We start from the raw sequence: 19273 nt of genomic DNA on the forward strand, positions 1-19273 counted from the left end.
ATATTTTAAAACAATATATATGCCACTCCCTATTTGGGGGTACCAAATTGGTAAAAATGAAACTTATTCCCAACTCGCATTTAGGTAAAAATGCACTTTCGTATAAATAATTGAATTCATTCAAAAAGTATCGCAAACAAAAACAAATAAATAACATCTACATAAATCGCAATATATCCTGCAGTTGTGTAAGGTAGACCAGTGGTAGAGGCTTAGGCTTCTAACCATGAGGTCCCGATTTCAAATCTTGCTAGATTTAGCCACTCTGATGAGTTGTAGACAACAAAACATGTGCCAGTGGATAATTATATTTCAAACAATATATATAAAATAAGATAATATATATAAGATAAGATATATATATATACACACACATTTTTACAAAAATTATTTTTATATAATAAAATTCGGTAATGTTCATTTAGCAATAAAATCAAAGTCAATATTAATTGACTCGATTCTTCGTGATTATTGGTTTTCATAATCGAGTAGGCATATAATATTTTTTGCAATAATAAAGACAACAAAATATAAAATAAAAACATCATTTTTTTATGTGTTACAATTGTTTAGTAACCATTTGGACAAACTTAAACATTATATTATTTAAAAATATTCCCAAAATACCTAATATATATATATGCTTGACTGAGCTTCAATCTATGATCCCCCCTTGCCAAACTTTCACAAGAAACACCATTCTAGCTGGAAACACTATCTATAATTTCCCCCACTCTTTATCTGTGCCTAAACCTAAATGTAGATTCCATGAACAAAGCTTCTTTCTTAGAACTGCACGCCTGTGGAATTGTCTTCCATTTTCCTGCTTTCCAGCTGACTACAATATGGTTTTCTTCAAGTCCAACGTCCATTCGAGTGGTCTCTGGGTCTTGATAAGTGGTTATGCCTATGTAAAAAAAAAAAAATTATTGTAATGGTATAAGAAAAGAACTTGTAGTAATTTTGATGTGTAACGATTCTTCTCCGAAGAAAGATGTCAGCAAAACGTTACAAGGGAACATTCAAAAGAAATAGAGGAAAAAAAGTTTTCCTGCCAAGAGATGCCTGACTGAAGGAGTAAATTCAGCATTATCTCTTACAATGTGATTTTATTATTTGTATTGAACCATGTAGCACATTATTACTTTCTGAGTATTACTTAGTACTCATTAATTTATCTCATTTGTGTTAGTTTTATATTTAAAATACAATGTAGACTATTTTCATTGAAATGTGAATAAACTCATATTTGCTGATGCTGCGTGTTATTGGTTTTTCTATCGAAAAACGATTCTGTTATTCAGAAAAAAAACCCCAGCTTTATCAAATATATTTCTCATTTGGTGGAATTTCCACGGATTCTACTCGTATATAATTTCAGGAGAAAGAAAAAAAAAAATACACATTGGCGCCAACATCAGCTATGAATATCTCCATACAAAAAAACATAAAATAATCAGATGCATCGGCCGGGAATCGAACCCGGGCCGCCCGCGTGGCAGGCGAGCATTCTACCACTGAACCACCGATGCTCCATATAAGAATCGCAATCATATTATATAAATATCATTTAAACAAAATTCAAATCTGTTTTCGTTATATTATATTTAGTAAATATTCATTATTTTTAAAAACAAATAATTATCTAACATTTCTAAAACACACAAAGAGAGAATATTATCTAAAATAATCAACTTATTAATGTTTTCATTTATTAATCTAAGGCATAAAATTTAATCTGGTTTGTTTATTTACTTAATCATTTTCAGCCTTTTCTTTTGCTATAATTTATAGTTTAAATATTATTTCTGAAATAAAACTATAAATATTTCATTTTGTTTACAATTCGAAACTTCAGTGAAATAGCGAGCCGCTTACGAAATATATAACATCGAAAGAAATATATTATTAACAATATCAAATCTGTATTGAAACATATTTTATTTCAAAATAGTCGATAAGAGATTTTAAAAGATATATTATCTAAATAAGAATTAAAATGGTTCGTTTAACGAGTTTATTAATGGTAATTATTAAGTAATTAGTAAGTTCCTAAGCGGTCCTAATTGCATCCACCAAGTACCACCTCTGAACAAACATGGTCGTCTCCAGCATGTTAAGGTCGTCCTGTCGACAAGGTTGGGTGACATTTCGACTCTCTGGAGTCTCCAAAATTTCTCAAATGCTATTAAAACCTTCTGGAGTCTCTAACGAAGGTAGGTAATATCATATAAGCAAAATATAACAGCACTTTCCTGTACTAGTCTCTTCTTTAAAACGTTTTAATGACCTTGGTGAAGACTTGGAATGAAGAGAGGCGCCTAGAAAATTAAAAACAACAAAACTTAACTAAATTTAGTTCGTTTAGATTTATGGTTTAGATTCTTTAACAAATTTTTCGATCAACTTGTGATATTTAGTTGTAGCGTAGGGATTGTAAGAATATAAATCTTGCTTTTCTTGGGGGTTTCCTTCAACTCCGTGGATGGAGTTGAAGAAATAGATAAGTTCTCCTAATCATAAGTTAAATTCAATTTTTATGATATCTTTTTTTCATTAAATTGTTAGGTGAAAGTACAGAATAGTGAATAAAAATGCCTCTTCCCATTTTTTTTTTTTAATTTTCTTCCTTTAAAGATTATAATGCTGGGTATGGGGCAGCCAAACCAGCTGCCAACATTGCCCTGCTTTTTATTGAAACCAACTGAGAGCTCTTTTTAATATCCTCGCTGTTCCCTTAAGTGCAATTGTCCGTATCTCTTTTGCACTTGGTTCACCAGGAATATTAGTTAGGTAGGACTTCAGGTTCTTCTTCATAAGCCCTGTGGCACCTATGATAACTGGTATGATTGATTCAATAGGTGTGTCAGAAATTTCGTGAAAAATATTGAATAATTCCACCCCCGTCTTTCCAGCTTATAACTCCTCGAAAAATGTAATTCAAGCTCTAATTTTTATTTTCGGGTTTGTATTACTGTACACATAGATTCGAAAAAGCTGACTCTCTCTTTAACACGGTAAGTTTGGTAAAAGGTGTTATAAATAAATAACTGGATAAAATACTGTTAAAAATCGCTCAATATATGTTACCGTGACATAGGTTGACATATATTCGGTGGGTTTTTAATAGTATTTTATCTAGTTTTTTATTTATAACACCTTTTCCCAAACTTACCGTGTTAAGAGGGAGTGAGGCGAGGCGCCATCTTAAATTTTCCAATACATTGGTAAACACTGTATGTTTTTCGAGCTGAATAAGCATGTTACATTGAATAAAAACACGAAAAATATATCCAGTTTGGTAGAAAAGTAACTTATCTTGCCTTTGATAACATTTATTTGTTATATATTTGTTTTTTGACAACTTTTTCGAATCTATGTGTACAGTAATACAAACCCTTAATTTCAATTAAAGGACCAAGGTTTCATTAAAAAAAAAAAAAAATCAAACAACGTGTTTTTTTTATAAAAAAGGGTTTAAACTTCGGACTTTACAGGTAAATTTCTAAAAAAACAATACTTTTTTTTTTGTTTTAAATTTGAATATATTATTTATTGATCATTTATCTTCAATTTGTCATATATAACACTTTGGTGAGTAAATTAATTATTTACTTTTTAATAGACATTTCAAAATGAGAGGCATGAAATCATTCGACCCCCTGTCTTTCCAAGCTTATAACTACTCGAAAAATGTAATTCAAGCCTTAATTTTTTTTTCGATTGATATCTTTAAGGAGATATCAATATTCCAGGCTACTAGTGCAGAGAGTGATCCGAATGTAAATAATAACCTTATTTAAAAAGCCATTCTTAACATGGGGAGGGGAGGGTGTTTTGTACCTATTCTATACTCAACCTTACAATTGAATAAAAAAAAACATATCATAAAACTTTAATTAAACGTGGAAATACGATTTAAAAAATAGCGCGGATCACTCTTTGCCATATAATGTACCGATTCCAGTTTCTTTTCATATCATACATGAGACCTTGGTATTTGGTCTGTTTCTCTCTTTCAGCTCTGTTCAGACGACCATCATTAGGGACACTCACTTCAAGAATGGGGTTCTAAATGATGAGGTTATTATTTCGGCACGAAAGATATAAACTTTTAGTGCTTGTTCAGATTGGCACTTATAGCGATAAGTGACAGACGAGGCCATGTTTCTCTAGAGACATAGAGGGAGGTAATCAGTGATTATTTTGACAGCTTCCATGTGCATCTGGGTTGTCCGTCCTCCTTGGTAGAAAAGTAACTTATCTTGCCTTTGATAACATTTATTTGTTCTATATTTGTTTTGTGACAACTTTTTTTGAATCTATGTGTACAGTAAAACAAACCCTAAAACTTTGGCACATAAATTATTAAAATTTTAATAGACATTTTAACATGGGGGGGGGTGAATTTGTCTAAAATATTATATTTGGTTTATTGGAAAGAGCATAAAATTTATTTATAAAACTGAAATCTGAAAAATGTTTTCAGAGTGAATATTTACCAAATTTTATTTGTCTGCCATTCAATATGTTTGAATGATCATTTTCTTTTCCAGTTGTCCGTCAGATGGGCCACAAAAATACAATCCCTATTCAACCAAGCAGATTTGAATGGACACGATTTAAAAATGAATTGGTGAGTATAAGGAGATTTAATGTTCAGTTTATGAATTCGGTCACGAGTGGATCTTGGTGAATGTGGTGTCACTTTAGTTACTACTAGCAGTTCAGCCCCGCTTTGCTCGGGCCCTATGTACTGTTCATAACTTTATGTGCATATGTATAGTTTGACTCATGTCCAGATAACCTACATCTAAAATTTCAAGTGTTTAGACCCAAAATTGGCAGAGGAGTTTGGTAGAGTCTGCAAAGGTCAGCTCTTTCAACTTTGACCTCTTGGCAACTAAATTTTCACCCAAAACTGATTAAAAAGTTTGCATGTTTGAATACCCTTTATGTAAAATTTCAAATGTTTAGACCCAAAATTAGCTTAATAGTTTGCTAGAGACCGCAAAGGTCAAATCTTTTGAACTTTGACCCCTTGACAGCCAAATTTTTGGACAAAAACCGATTAAAAAGCTTGCCCTATGTTTGAATACACTTTATGTAAAATTTCAAATATTTAGACCAAAAATTGGCTGGGTAATTTGATAGAGACTGCAGAGGTAATTTTTTTTTTAAACTTTGACCCTAATTTTAACCCCCTTAACATGTATTGTTTTGGACTCAAATCAAATAAAAAAGGTTTGATCCATGTCCAACTAACCTACATCTAAAATTTCAAGTGTTTCGGCCCAACATTGGTGGAGGAGTTTGGGAGATTTTTCAAAGATTAAATCGTTGAACTTTGACCTCTTGACAGCCAAATTTCTGGCCGAAAACTGATAAAAAAAATTTACCCAAATCTCAATAGCCCTTATATCAAATCTCAAATCTGTAGACTGAAAAATTTACCCAAATCTCAATAGCCCTTATATCAAATCTCAAGTCTGTAGACTGAAAATTGACAGAGTAGTTTGGTAGGGAAATATACACACACACACACATAGACACACACACACACACACACACACAATTTCACTTTTATAGATAAACAGATTTACGTCCAGACCTATTTTGAAAGAATTGCACTACTGCCACGGGTTTTATTAATTATGAATGACAAATTAAGGTACGACAAGTGTATGACAGTTGCTTCTACTGATTCGCTATTCATGCATTCATGCAAATAATTTGTTATATATGAACTTTTCATTGTCATTTTTTAATACAGTAATACAGAATCATGTTTTAACATTGTATGTAATGAAACAAGGTTAAAGAAAAGCAAACTCCAATTTTGATTGGTAAGCTAAATAATTTACATGAATTATATTTTTATATGAAAAAATATCGGCTTAAATGTATTCAAAATCAACACGATTGTTTAGTGATAAATCCTGTTTGCTATTTTTTTTGTCACCCACGAAATCTATTTTTTTCTTTTGTTTTCAATATTTTTTTTCTTTTACTTTCCAACACCTGCGGTGGGGACGCCTATAGGTGTATCAGAATTTTTGTAGGAATTTTTGATACCCCTAACAAGAAACTGCGAATAAAATATGAAAAACCCGTAATTTCTCTTTTAAAAGTGGGTTGTTTATTTTCTTTGTGGATTATACTTCCAAAATAAACTATTAAAGTTGTATAAAAAGTAATAGAAATATTATTATTTTTTTTTTTTTAAAAACTAATGAAATTAATTGAATTTTATGAGTTCAGTATTTTTCAATTTTTAAACTTTAAAAATCTATCAAAATTTTTCTATTGATTCTATTTTTACGATATTTTCAGGGTCAATGTGAAATTTTATGCTCTTTCCAATAAACCGAATATAATATTTTAGACAAACGTTTTTTTTTTTTAAATTCACGTTCCTCCCTATTTTGAAATGTCTATTAAAAAGTAAATAATTTATGTGCCAAAGTTTTATATATCACAAATTGAAGATAAAAGATCAATAAATAATATATTCTAATTTAAAACAAAAAAAAGAACAGTTCTTTAGAAATTTACCTGTAAAGTCCGAAGTTTAAAACCATTTTTAAAAAAAAAAACACGTTGTTTGTATTTTTTTTTTTAAATGAAACCTTGGTCCTTGCCCCTTTTAATTGAAAAAAAAAATTAGGGTTTGCATTACATTTGTTGATTAGTTATAAGCTTGGAAAGACAGGGGGTCGAATTATTCAATATTTTTCACAAAGTTTCTGACACACTGACGTATATTGTGAAATATTTTGTTTACTTTTAATATTCACTTTGTTTCAGCATTTCTATATTATGCTCGGTGCTGTCCCACTTGGCTTAGTGACACTATTTGTCAACCTTTTTATAGGTAAGTTAACCCTTTTTATATACTGGATTTTTGTTTCGTATTTAAATTAGACACATCTGTTACATTGCTTACTTGTATGTGTGACAAAATTCACCTGCGGTAGGTTGAGCCAGCTCCAGGTGAATTGGCAACATCAAAGCAGTCCATCCAACTGAAGATGTGATGGCCAGTCATAGCTCCCAAGTCAGCTATGACTGTTGCAAATCATGAGACTGAAGTTTGGTTGATAGTGCAGGACCTATTAGGTTGGTGACTCTTTTGTTGAACCCTGTCTAGAAATGAGACTAGTCGGCCACCTCTGTGCATCTTCCACCTCACGGTTACGATCGGATCGGGGCTGCCAACAACATGCTATATCCTTCTTCATCCATGATCAGGGCTCACCAGTTTCTTTCTGTATATGGACTGTTTCACTATGATGTTCTTTGCAGTGTTAGTATCTATAGTAGGTTGCAATTACTTGCTTTAGGAGCAGTGCTCATACGCACCGGGTAACCTTAGCCATTGTACCTCAATCAGTTTCATTTGCCTAACACAACAAAGAGTTGACCAAGTCCAGAATAAACGATCAGGCTGCTCAACAGTCCATACATAACCTGCCTGCCATGATTTTGCGTATCCTGATTGGATGAGAATGAGGGCTAAGTGAGTACTTGACCTTGTCCAAGGGTCTAATTTAATAAAAAAAAAATTTTTATATCGAGGTCACCACTTATCAAAGCCTGGAAGCCACTCAGGGATAAGAGTTATTGCGTGTACAGTAATCAATGGGATAATATCGTAGTAATCATTAGTATTGGAGATTTGATAAAGTGTCTTAAGGGGGCGGTTCATCAGGAATTTGTTTATGTTGGACTTGAAGACATCCAAGTTGTAGTTAGGTGGGAAACAGGCAAACGGAAGGGAGTTCCACAGGCGTGCACTTCTAAGAAAGAAGCTTTTTTTCATGGAATCTACGTTTGGATTTAGGCACAGATAAAGAGTGAGGAAAATTACTGACAGTGATTTCAGCTAATGACACAAAAAAAAAGTTTTTTTTTTTGTTTTTTGTTTTTTTACATAAAATAAAAATTTTGAACTGAATAAAAGTAGTCAAACGTTATGACTTTTAAAATTTATAGTTTTTGAACAGTCTCAATTTATTTCAAAGTTCTAAAAAAAAAAGGGGGGGGCCCCACTTCCTGAGGTTAACACTTGATCTCTATATGAGATGCATAGATATTCGAATGTTCCATTAAAGTTTTCCTTTATCTCTCAAAAACTGAGTAGAAGGAAAGAGGTGCCTTACTACTGCTGTTGGTGGAAGTGCTTCCACTCGGCCACCCTACCTACTATAATAAAGATGTGAATATCCACCACGTACCAACAATTGTTAAACGGAATATGATGATGATTGTAATAATATTTATTGATGAACACTGATATGCAGACGAGTTCAATCTAATCGATAAGATAATATTGCTGGTTCCTCTCTTGTGCATTACTGTAATACAGAGTGCCCCCCCCCCAAAAAAAAAACGGGCCCCAACTCTAATTAGGCCCCGTTTCTAAGTGTTTTGTCTGAATTAAATGAAACTTTGGTCATAACTAGTTTATTATATTCAAAACATCACATCAAAACACTATGGTCTTTTGGCCTTTTTTTCTTCGTTCTACAGCATATGTTCTAGATGGCCTCCATTAAGCTTTTGTTTTTTTTTGGGGGGGGTGAGGGGTCACCCTGTAGGAACAACTTTTTGGGTTTCATTTTGAAGATTGCAGAACAGGGGGAGACAATTCTGTTTCAGAACTGGGAGAAGAAATTCAAGTATATCATATCCGAAAATAAGCACAAATATCAACAATGCAATAACACAAAATAAAGCATTAATTATCCGGACATTTATTGAATTAAAATAAAATTAAGAAAATTTGGCGCTTCTATATTATACTGTAGGGAAACATGCCACTTACCTAATTAGCACGTGTGCATAATTCAACGGGTCGGTCGTGGAATGAAATGAATGAAGAAGAAAGAATCAAAAATGGCTGCCTTATCTCTTTATATGCCTGCAATGTGACCACCCGATATGCAAATGAGATGCTCCTGGTTGGAGATAAAAGAGGGTTGATTTTTTTTAGAGGGCGATTCATTTTGAAGTTGGATTTCGAAGAAATAAGTTGAATTAGCAGAAGTATGTTGGGAGTTGAGAGAAGGTGCGTTACATATACAGAAGTTTGGAAGTTGGAAGTTTGGACAACAGTGTTAAACGTACCCAGGAAATTATTGGTGTGACGGGCGGAAGAAATAACATTCAAGTTATATTGAAACGTAAAAAAAATATTGAATTTCAAATAGGTAAAACAAACAATACTAATGTAATTGCCATGTTGCAAATAGTAATACGTCCAAAAATTATGAAAAACAATAAGGTAGAAAAATAATTATTAATGAAGAACTGTTAAGTTTATATGGGGAATAAATTTTTGAATTACGTTCATCATGTGATGCAAGCAACAAAGCTTAATTATCTCCCTTGTCAACTCTTTTTATTTTTATAAACGTAATATAGTGATTTCGCTTACTTTCACAAATTTCTTTTTTCGTTAATAATTATTTTTATACTCTATCGTTTTTCATAGTTTTTGGATATGTTACTATTCGGAGCCTGACAATTACGTGCGTACTATTTGTTGGAACTTGAAATTCAATATTTTTTTCGTTTGTTTAATATAGAAGCACTGAAAATTCGAATTACACAAAATTTAAAATTCTGAACTGAATGAAAGTTGTCGAAGTGTATGACTTTTAAAATTTATAGTTTTTTTTTTAACAGTTTCATTTTACTTCAAAGTTCTCTAAAAAAAACAAAACAAAAAAAACAAGGGCTCCCTTCCTGGGGCTAATTTTTGATCTCTATATGAGATACATAGATATTTGAATGCTTCATTAAACTTCTCTTTTACCTCTCCAATATTGAGTTAGTAAAGAAGTTGAGAACATAATTTTCCTCTCCTCAATTGACCTTTTAAATATGTGATAGTATACTGTTATAGTGGTGTTTTGGTTTTAATGGATTCCAGGACAAGTATTTATCTAGTCTGGTGGAGTATCCAGCTTAGTGCTATTACTTGTGGTTACATCACCTGAAAAAGTTGCACTATTCCTTGTAAAAGCCACTGGGTTAGCCATACCAAAGAGATCATTATAGGAACGCGTGTAACTTCTGAAATTGCATTGATTTGTTGATGTATGGACCCCCCCCCCCAAAAAAAAAAAACAGCAAATGGTAACTTTTTTTTTTTTTTTTTTTTTTTTTTTTTTCAAATTTAATTGCAAAAGTTTCATCCCCAACATGACTATCTGCCGAAGATACCAGACTTTTAGACTTGAGAAGACCTTTCTTCTCCAACAGTACGAACCTTGTTTTCACCCCCAAATAAAGTAAAAAAAAAAGTCAAGCTTGTATTCGATTGAACATTTATATGTATGTTATGTTTCTTTGTGATGGCCGAATTGTCAAATGTGTTTAAGTCTATTTGATCTATAAAAGTGAAATTGTCTGTGTGTACATTTCCCTACCAAATTACTCTGCCCAGTCTACAGACTCGATATTTGATATAAGGAGTATTGAGATTTGGGAAAATCTTTTGAATCAGTTTTCAGCCAGAAATTTGGCTGTCAAGTGGTCAATATTCAATGATTTAACCTTTGAAAACTCTACCAAACTCCTCCGCCAATTTTAGATCTAAACCCTTGAAATTTTAGATGTAGGTTACTTGGACATGGATCAAACTTTTTAACTTGATTTGAGCCCAAAACAAATGTTAAGAGGTCAAAATTGGGGTCAAAGTTTTAAAAAATTTGACTTTTAAGCCAATTTTTAGTCTAAATATTTGAAATTTTACATAAAGTGTATTCAGGCATAGAGCAAGCTTTTTAATCGTTTTTTTTTCCCTAAAAATTTGGCTGCCAAGCGGTCAAAGTTCTAGAGATTTAACCTTTGCGGTCTCTAGCAAACTATTTGGCCAATTTTAGGTCTAAACATTTGAAATTTTATATAAAGGGTATTCAGACATGCAGCAAGCTTTTTAATCAGTTTTTGGGCAAAAATTTGGCTACTAAGAGGTCAAACTTGAAAGAGTTGACCTTTGCAGACTCTACCAAACTCCTCTGCCAATTTTGGGTCTAAACACTTGAAATTTTAGATGTAGGTTATCTGGACATGAGTCAAACTTTTTAATATGTATATATATATATATATATGCACATAAAGTTATGAACAGTACATTGGGCCAGAGCAAAGCCGGACTGAACTGCTAGTTTAAAAAAACAAAACAAAAACAATCTTTGTCATTTCTTGACTTAAACACTCGGCAGAAAATAGAAAAACACACAAAGCTGGTTATAATATGTTGTTTATTTGTAAATATAAACTTTCTGTTTCAAGATTGACAAATCTGATGGCGTGCGTGACAGGGTTGGTGGGTGGTGTGTAGAAGAATGTGTTGCTAGCACCCTCTCGTGTAGTCGTCTCAACTCTCTCTCACCTTTTTCGTTTCTTTTTTTATTTGGCCCAGATGACGACGATGACATTCCATTCTACATTGTTTCCAAAAATGTGGTCACTCGCTAACCAAGGATTTTGTATCCTAAAATTTGACCTTGCTTTGATGCCATCTCCCGGGCCTTGCATAGACTTGTGACCGATTTTTTTTTTTTTTTTTTTTGAGGTCACTCCCCCGGGATCTGGATTATGCAATATATATAGTATAGTTTCAGCATTAACTGACCCCCAAATATGTTGAAGCGTCATAAAAATCAAACAAACTAAACCCACTCTTGGAATAGTTTTGCCACTTTTGATAGTTTTCTCCCCATATTTTTTTTTTCCAGGAAAAGCAGAGTTAGCTGAAATCCCAGAAGGATATGAGCCAAAAGAATGGGAATATTCTGCAGTAAGTTAACAAATTTATATTTTATTTTTTTAATTATTTTTTATTTTATTTTAATTTTTTTTTTTAATTGCTTTTTCACCCTTAACAAGGCATATTGCCACTTGAATGTAAAGAGCTACTATTTGGGACAAAATTTGCAAGGGGTACTATGTAGGGATTTGAGCAGCAAGATGTCTGTTCACATTACACTTGAACTACTGCATGTTGGTACAGTCAGGGAAGCAGGGACCCGAGAGGAAATTTGAAAGTCTAGCACTTCGAGGGAAGAAACTATTTGAGAAGGGGTGGGATTTTACTGCTTGCCAGGTTAGTCGGGTATTTACGTTGAGTAGGTACAAGTGCTCCGAGTTAGTTGAAGCACATCCTATTAAAATACTTGTAAAATAGACATTTTGCCATAAGTTTGGTTGTGCGGGACTTATTAGTTTGGTGATTTTTTTTTTTTTTCATACTAATGAGTTATCACTTGTCAAGGCCAAAAGAACATTCAAGGATGGGTTATCACTAGGGCTGTGACAACAGAATATTCTTTTTATTGTTTTGACTCTTTAGTATATAACCGTTAATATCTTGTATGCTTTTATATAGACTGATGTGGTTCTCAGTTGATTAACTGTGTTGGATATATACTAGAGAGCCAAAAGTCACAGCTCTAGTTATAACTTGTCAAGGCCAAAAGAATACTGGTCCTGGATATGACCTTAAACTATATCCAGTGGTGAGGCCCAGCTTGCAGGCTTTGGAGAGTGTGGAGCCCCCCCCCCCCTTAATTGCCATTGCTCTCAGGTCCACTCTGACTCGGAGTGGTATTACCTGTTAGGGCCCCAACTATGGGTTAAATAGAAACTGACTTGAAAAAAAAAAAAGGGTATTCTATTAAAATTTTTTCAAAATTATTGGATTTGGCATTAAATAACCTGAAAAGGGTTGATATGCCGTAAAACAAAAACAACCAACCAACAAACCGAAAGAACATTCAAGGATAAGCTTTAATAGATTTGTCAGTTGAATGAACAATATTATGAGAGGATTGGAAACAATGGGTGGAATCGACTGAATTTGATTATTTCCATGTTGCAGTCAGCTAGTAAGCAGACCTGCGGTATTGTTTTCCATAGACAGTAAGTTCTTAAAAAAAAAAGAAAACCCCAAAAACCTTGTTCATAGAAGTTATGTTTAGTTTTATGTACATAGAGGAAGAAAGGAAAATTCTTTACACTGGTTGTAGCTAGACGAGTCTTTATTATCAATGGGAAATCTTGACAATCATGGGTGTAATTTCGAAACCTTGCTAACATGGCTGCCAAAAAGATGACGTCACTTGGGGAATGCACGAAAGAAAAATGTTTTGATATTCGCGTTTTGTAAATATCGTTCTTATTTACTTGCCTCCCTTTGAGCGCAGAGTTAGACATAAGGTCGGCTTTTAATGTGGGGAAAAATCCAGCTCCCCAAAAAGGGGCACTCCGGATAGGGACAAAAATAAAAATTGTCTCAGTCGTGAAGGATTTCTCCTCCACTGACCGAGGACAAAAAAAGGTGAAGTGTCGCATCAGAGCAGATACTACACTGTGAATAAAAAGGAGTCGCAACCTCCTTTTCTTTTGTAATGTTTTTTAAGTTTTGAAAAAAAGTTTAAAATAGAATATTTTACGAAGCTTTAATTATAATGGAGTTATTCCTCCATCCCCCCTCTGTTTTTTTATATATATATTTAAGAAAATACTCATATTAAACAAATGAGCGATCTCTTAAAAGAACAATTAAAAAATACTTGTAACTTTTTTTTTTTGTTTTGTTTAAAAAAAAAAGAAAATACTTGTATGGAACTATATTATTTAATTGGAATTCATTAAGATGAGTTTTATTTAATTGGAATTCATTAAGATGAGTTTTATTTAATTGGAATTCATTAAGATGAGTTTTATTTAATTGGAATTCATTAAGATGAGTATTATTTAATTGGAATTCATTAAGATGAGTATTATTTAATTGAAATTCATTAAGATGAGTATTATTTAATTGGAATTCATTAAGATGAGTATTATTTAATTGAAATTCATTAAGATGAGTATTATTTAATTGTAATTCATTAAGATGAGTAGTATTTAATTGAAATTCATTAAGATGAGTATTATTTAATTGAAATTCATTAAGATGAGTATTATTTAATTGGAATTCATTAAGATGAGTTTTATTTAATTGGAATTGATTAAGATGAGTATTATTTAATTGGAATTCATTAAGATGAGTATTATTTAATTGGAATTCATTAAGATGAGTATTATTTAATTGAAATTCATTAAGATGAGTATTATTTAATTGTAATTCATTAAGATGAGTAGTATTTAATTGAAATTCATTAAGATGAGTATTATTTAATTGAAATTGATTAAGATGAGTATTATTTAATTGAAATTGATTAAGATGAGTATTATTTAATTGAAATTCATTAAGATGAGTATTATTTAATTAGAATTGATTAGTATTATTTAATTGGAATTCATTAAGATGAGTATTATTTAATTGGAATTGATTAAGATGAGTATTATTTAATTGAAATTCATTAAGATGAGTATTATTTAATTGAAATTCATTAAGATGAGTATTATTTAATTGGAATTGATTAGTATTATTTAATTGGAATTGATTAAGATGAGTATTATTTAATTGGAATTGATTAAGATGAGTATTATTTAATTGAAATTCATTAAGATGAGTATTATTTAATTGGAATTCATTAAGATGAGTATTATTTAATTGGAATTCATTAAGATGAGTATTTTTTAATTGGAATTCATTAAGATGAGTATTATTTAATTGGAATTCATTAAGATGAGTATTATTTAATTGGAATTCATTAAGATGAGTATTATTTAATTGGAATTCATTAGGATGAGTATTATTTAATTGGAATTCATTAGGATGAGTATTATTTAATTGGAATTCATTAGGATGAGTATTATTTAATTGGAATTCATTAGGATGAGTATTATTTAATTGTAATTCATTAAGATGAGTATTATTTAATTGGAATTGATTAAGATGAGTATTATTTAATTGGAATTCATTAAGATGAGTATTATTTAATTGGAATTCATTAGGATGAGTATTATTTAATTGGAATTCATTAGGATGAGTATTTTTTAATTGGAATTCATTAAGATGAGTATTATTTAATTGGAATTGATTAAGATGAGTATTATTTAATTGGAATTCATTAGGATGAGTATTATTTAATTGGAATTCATTAGGATGAGTATTTTTTAATTGGAATTCATTAAGATGAGTATTATTTAATTGAAATTGATTAAGATGAGTATTATTTAATTGGAATTCATTAAGATGAGTATTATTTAATTGGAATTCATTAAGATGAGTATTATTTAATTGGAATTCGTTAAGATGAGTATTATTTAATTGGAATTCATAAAGATGAGTATTATTTAATTGGAATTCATAAAGATGAGTATTATTTAATTGGAATTCATAAAGATGAGTATTATTTAATTGGAATTCATTAAGATGAGTATTATTTAATTGGAATTCATTAAGATGAGTATTATTTAATTGGAATTCATTAAGATGAGTATTATTTAATTGGAATTCATTAAGATGAGTATTATTTAATTGGAATTCATTAAGATGAGTATTATTTAATTGGAATTCATTAAGATGAGTATTATTTAATTGGAATTCATTAAGATGAGTATTATTTAATTGGAATTGATTAAGATGAGTATTATTTAATTGGAATTGATTAAGATGAGTATTATTTAATTGGAATTCATTAAGATGAGTATTATTTAATTGGAATTCATTAGGATGAGTATTATTTAATTGTAATTCATTAAGATGAGTATTATTTAATTGAAATTCATTAAGATGAGTATTATTTAATTGAAATTCATTAAGATGAGTATTATTTAATTGGAATTCATTAAGATGAGTATTATTTAATTGGAATTGATTAAGATGAGTATTATTTAATTGGAATTGATTAAGATGAGTATTATTTAATTGGAATTGATTAAGATGAGTATTATTTAATTGGAATTGATTAAGATGAGTATTATTTAATTGGAATTGATTAAGATGAGTATTATTTAATTGGAATTGATTAAGATGAGTATTATTTAATTGGAATTGATTAAGATGAGTATTATTTAATTGGAATTCATTAAGATGAGTATTATTTAATTGGAATTGATTAAGATGAGTATTATTTAATTGGAATTGATTAAGATGAGTATTATTTAATTGGAATTGATTAAGATGAGTATTATTTAATTGGAATTGATTAAGATGAGTATTATTTAATTGGAATTTGTCATCAATTGAAATGAATGTCATCAATTGAAATGAATGGCTCTCGTCTTCAGGAGGCCTCAAGTTTTGACAAGCTTCTGGGCTTGACCATTACTCCTGATCTTAAATGGAACACGTATATCAAATCTGTTGCCAAGGCCGCTGGAAAAATGGTGGGATCTTTCTATCGATCCAGTAGATATCTCACTGCTGATGCTATTCTCTATCTATATAAGAGCCAGGTACGTCCAAGGATGGAATACTGTTGCCACATCTGGGCAGGAGCTGCTAGAAAGGACTTGTCCTGCCTTGATAGAGTTCAAAATAGACTTCGTAGCCTCGTAGGAGATGTCCTTTTCTCCTCCTTACAACCTCTATCTCACAGAAGAGATGTTGCGAGTTTGTCTCTGATGTATCGTTATTTTCATGGAAAGTGTTCAACTGAGCTTCAATCTATGGTCCCCCCTCGCCAAACTTTCACAAGAAACACTCGTCTAGCTGTAAACACTATCAATAATTTCCCCCACTCTTTATCTGTGCCTAAACCTAAACATAGATTCCATGAACAAAGCTTCTTTCTTAGAACTGCACGCCTGTGGAATTGTCTTCCGTTTTCCTGCTTTCCGGCTGACTACAATATGGTTGTGTTCAAGTCTAAGGTAAATAAGTTCTTGATGAGCCGTTCCATATAAGTTATTAAATTTACCAAATTTTCATTACTAATGATTACTATATTGACCAACTTCTACTGTACACTCTTTAACCCTTATCCTTGAGTGGCCTCTGGGCCTTGATAATGTGGTGATGCCTTTGTAAAAAAAAAAAAAAAAAAAAATTCATTAGGATGAGTATTATTTAATTGAAATTCATTAAGATGAGTATTATTTAATTGTAATTCATTAAGATGAGTATTATTTAATTGAAATTCATTAAGATGAGTATTATTTAATTGTAATTCATTAAGATGAGTATTATTTAATTGGAATTGATTAAGATGAGTATTATTTAATTGGAATTCATTAAGATGAGTATTATTTAATTGTAATTCATTAAGATGAGTATTATTTAATTGTAATTCATTAAGATGAGTATTATTTAATTGTAATTCATTAAGATGAGTATTATTTAATTGGAATTGATTAAGATGAGTATTATTTAATTGGAATTCATTAAGATGAGTATTATTTAATTGGAATTGATTAAGATGAGTATTATTTAATTGTAATTCATTAAGATGAGTATTATTTAATTGTAATTCATTAAGATGAGTATTATTTAATTGTAATTCATTAAGATGAGTATTATTTAATTGTAATTCATTAAGATGAGTATTATTTAATTGTAATTCATTAGGATGAGTATTATTTAATTGGAATTGATTAAGATGAGTATTATTTAATTGGAATTGATTAAGATGAGTATTATTTAATTGGAATTCATTAAGATGAGTATTATTTAATTGGAATTCATTAAGATGAGTATTATTTAATTGGAATTCATTAAGATGAGTATTATTTAATTGAAATTGATTAAGATGAGTATTATTTAATTGTAATTCATTAAGATGAGTATTATTTAATTGGAATTCATTAAGATGAGTATTATTTAATTGGAATTCATTAAGATGAGTATTATTTAATTGGAATTCATTAAGATGAGTATTATTTAATTGGAATTCATTAGGATGAGTATTATTTAATTGGAATTCATTAAGATGAGTATTATTTAATTGTACCTATTTACTATACCTCCCCACGGGACAGAGTTAGACACCAGGGTCGTTTTTTAACGTGGAGAAAAGGTACAAAAATAAAAATTGTCTCAGTCGTGAAGGATTTCTCCTCCACCGAAAGAGAACAAGAAATAGAAGTGCAGCATCTGAAGAACAGATACTACACTTTGATCTTGTCCCGAAGGCCAAGAGTATTATTTAATTGTAATTCATTAAGATGAGTATTATTTAATTGTAATTCATTAAGATGAGTATTATTTAATTGGAATTGATTAAGATGAGCATTATTTAATTGGAATTGATTAAGATGAGCATTATTTAATTGGAATTGATTAAGATGAGTATTATTTAATTGGAATTGATTAAGATGAGTATTATTTAATTGAAATTCATTAAGATGAGTATTATTTAATTGTAATTCATTAAGATGAGTATTATTTAATTGGAATTGATTAAGATGAGTATTATTTAATTGGAATTGATTAAGATGAGTATTATTTAATTGGAATTCATTAAGATGAGTATTATTTAATTGAAATTCATTAAGATGAGTATTATTTAATTGTAATTCATTAAGATGAGTATTATTTAATTGTAATTCATTAAGATGAGTATTATTTAATTGTAATTCATTAAGATGAGTATTATTTAATTGTAATTCATTAAGATGAGTATTATTTAATTGGAATTGATTAAGATGAGTATTATTTAATTGGAATTCATTAAGATGAGTATTGTTGTATTATGGTGTGGCTCCCAGGTTGGGAAATCGTAATAGTGCGTAGGACTCCCTGGCTGCGGTAATCGTAATAGTGCGTAGGACTCCCTGGCTGCAGTTTTAGTTACGTCGATCGTCCGCAGGTTCACTTGTTTACTAGGCAGTTGTGATGACAACGAGTTAAGACTAGTGAGTTATCTCACCTTAGACTGGCACTTTTTCTTTATCTTGCCTCTCGTCAATTGTCAAAAATGTCATTACAACGTTGAACCTGAAAACAAAACGGTGGACGACTTAGAACGATCAGCTGTAACTTAAAAACATGCATTAAAAGACGTAAGTCACAATTGTGTTTGTTTTTGTATAAAATTATATTTTACAATATAGTTACAATTTAAAACAGATCGTCTTTTTTTCTTTTGGTGGTTCTGAAGTTCACAGTTAGCAGTTTTTCTCACAGTGCTCTGAGGAGGGAAAAATGACGCTTCGACAATACGGTCTTCAACAACACATGCCGTGTTTCTCTCTCTCTCTGCTCTATCTATCTGCTCTGCTGATTCACCGTTTTTATTGGCATTTTGTCGCTTTGTTTTCTCTATCCACGCGTCCTGTCAATCGGTTGATACATGTGTTCTTAAGTCACGTTTTGACCTCAGAAGAACATTCGATTTTGTCTTCAACGAGCGACACGTGAATTACCCAC

General features: G+C 30.7%; 1 protein-coding gene and 1 non-coding gene across 2 annotated transcripts in view; one reads left to right on the plus strand and one right to left on the minus strand.

Moving 5' to 3' along the window:
* Positions 1-1461: 1461 nt before the first annotated feature.
* Positions 1462-1532, minus strand: Trnag-gcc (transfer RNA glycine (anticodon GCC)). Its single transcript has one exon. It is a non-coding gene; the product is annotated as a tRNA-Gly (tRNA).
* A 351-nt stretch (positions 1533-1883) lies between these two features.
* LOC145269512 (NADH dehydrogenase [ubiquinone] 1 beta subcomplex subunit 5, mitochondrial-like) overlaps positions 1884-19273 on the plus strand; it is a 90229-nt gene continuing 72839 nt past the window's right edge. Inside the window, exons 1-4 of the mRNA XM_080125254.1 lie at positions 1884-2216; positions 4557-4636; positions 6808-6874; positions 11751-11812. Coding sequence (XP_079981380.1) covers positions 2099-2216; positions 4557-4636; positions 6808-6874; positions 11751-11812 — 327 coding nt within the window. The 5' untranslated portion in view covers positions 1884-2098. The remainder of the gene's footprint in view (positions 2217-4556; positions 4637-6807; positions 6875-11750; positions 11813-19273) is intronic.

This window comes from Euprymna scolopes, chromosome 45 (genome assembly GCF_053919585.1).
Source record: "Euprymna scolopes isolate OS-2025 chromosome 45, ASM5391958v1, whole genome shotgun sequence".
In the NCBI taxonomy this organism is placed as follows: Eukaryota; Metazoa; Mollusca; class Cephalopoda; order Sepiida; family Sepiolidae; genus Euprymna; species Euprymna scolopes.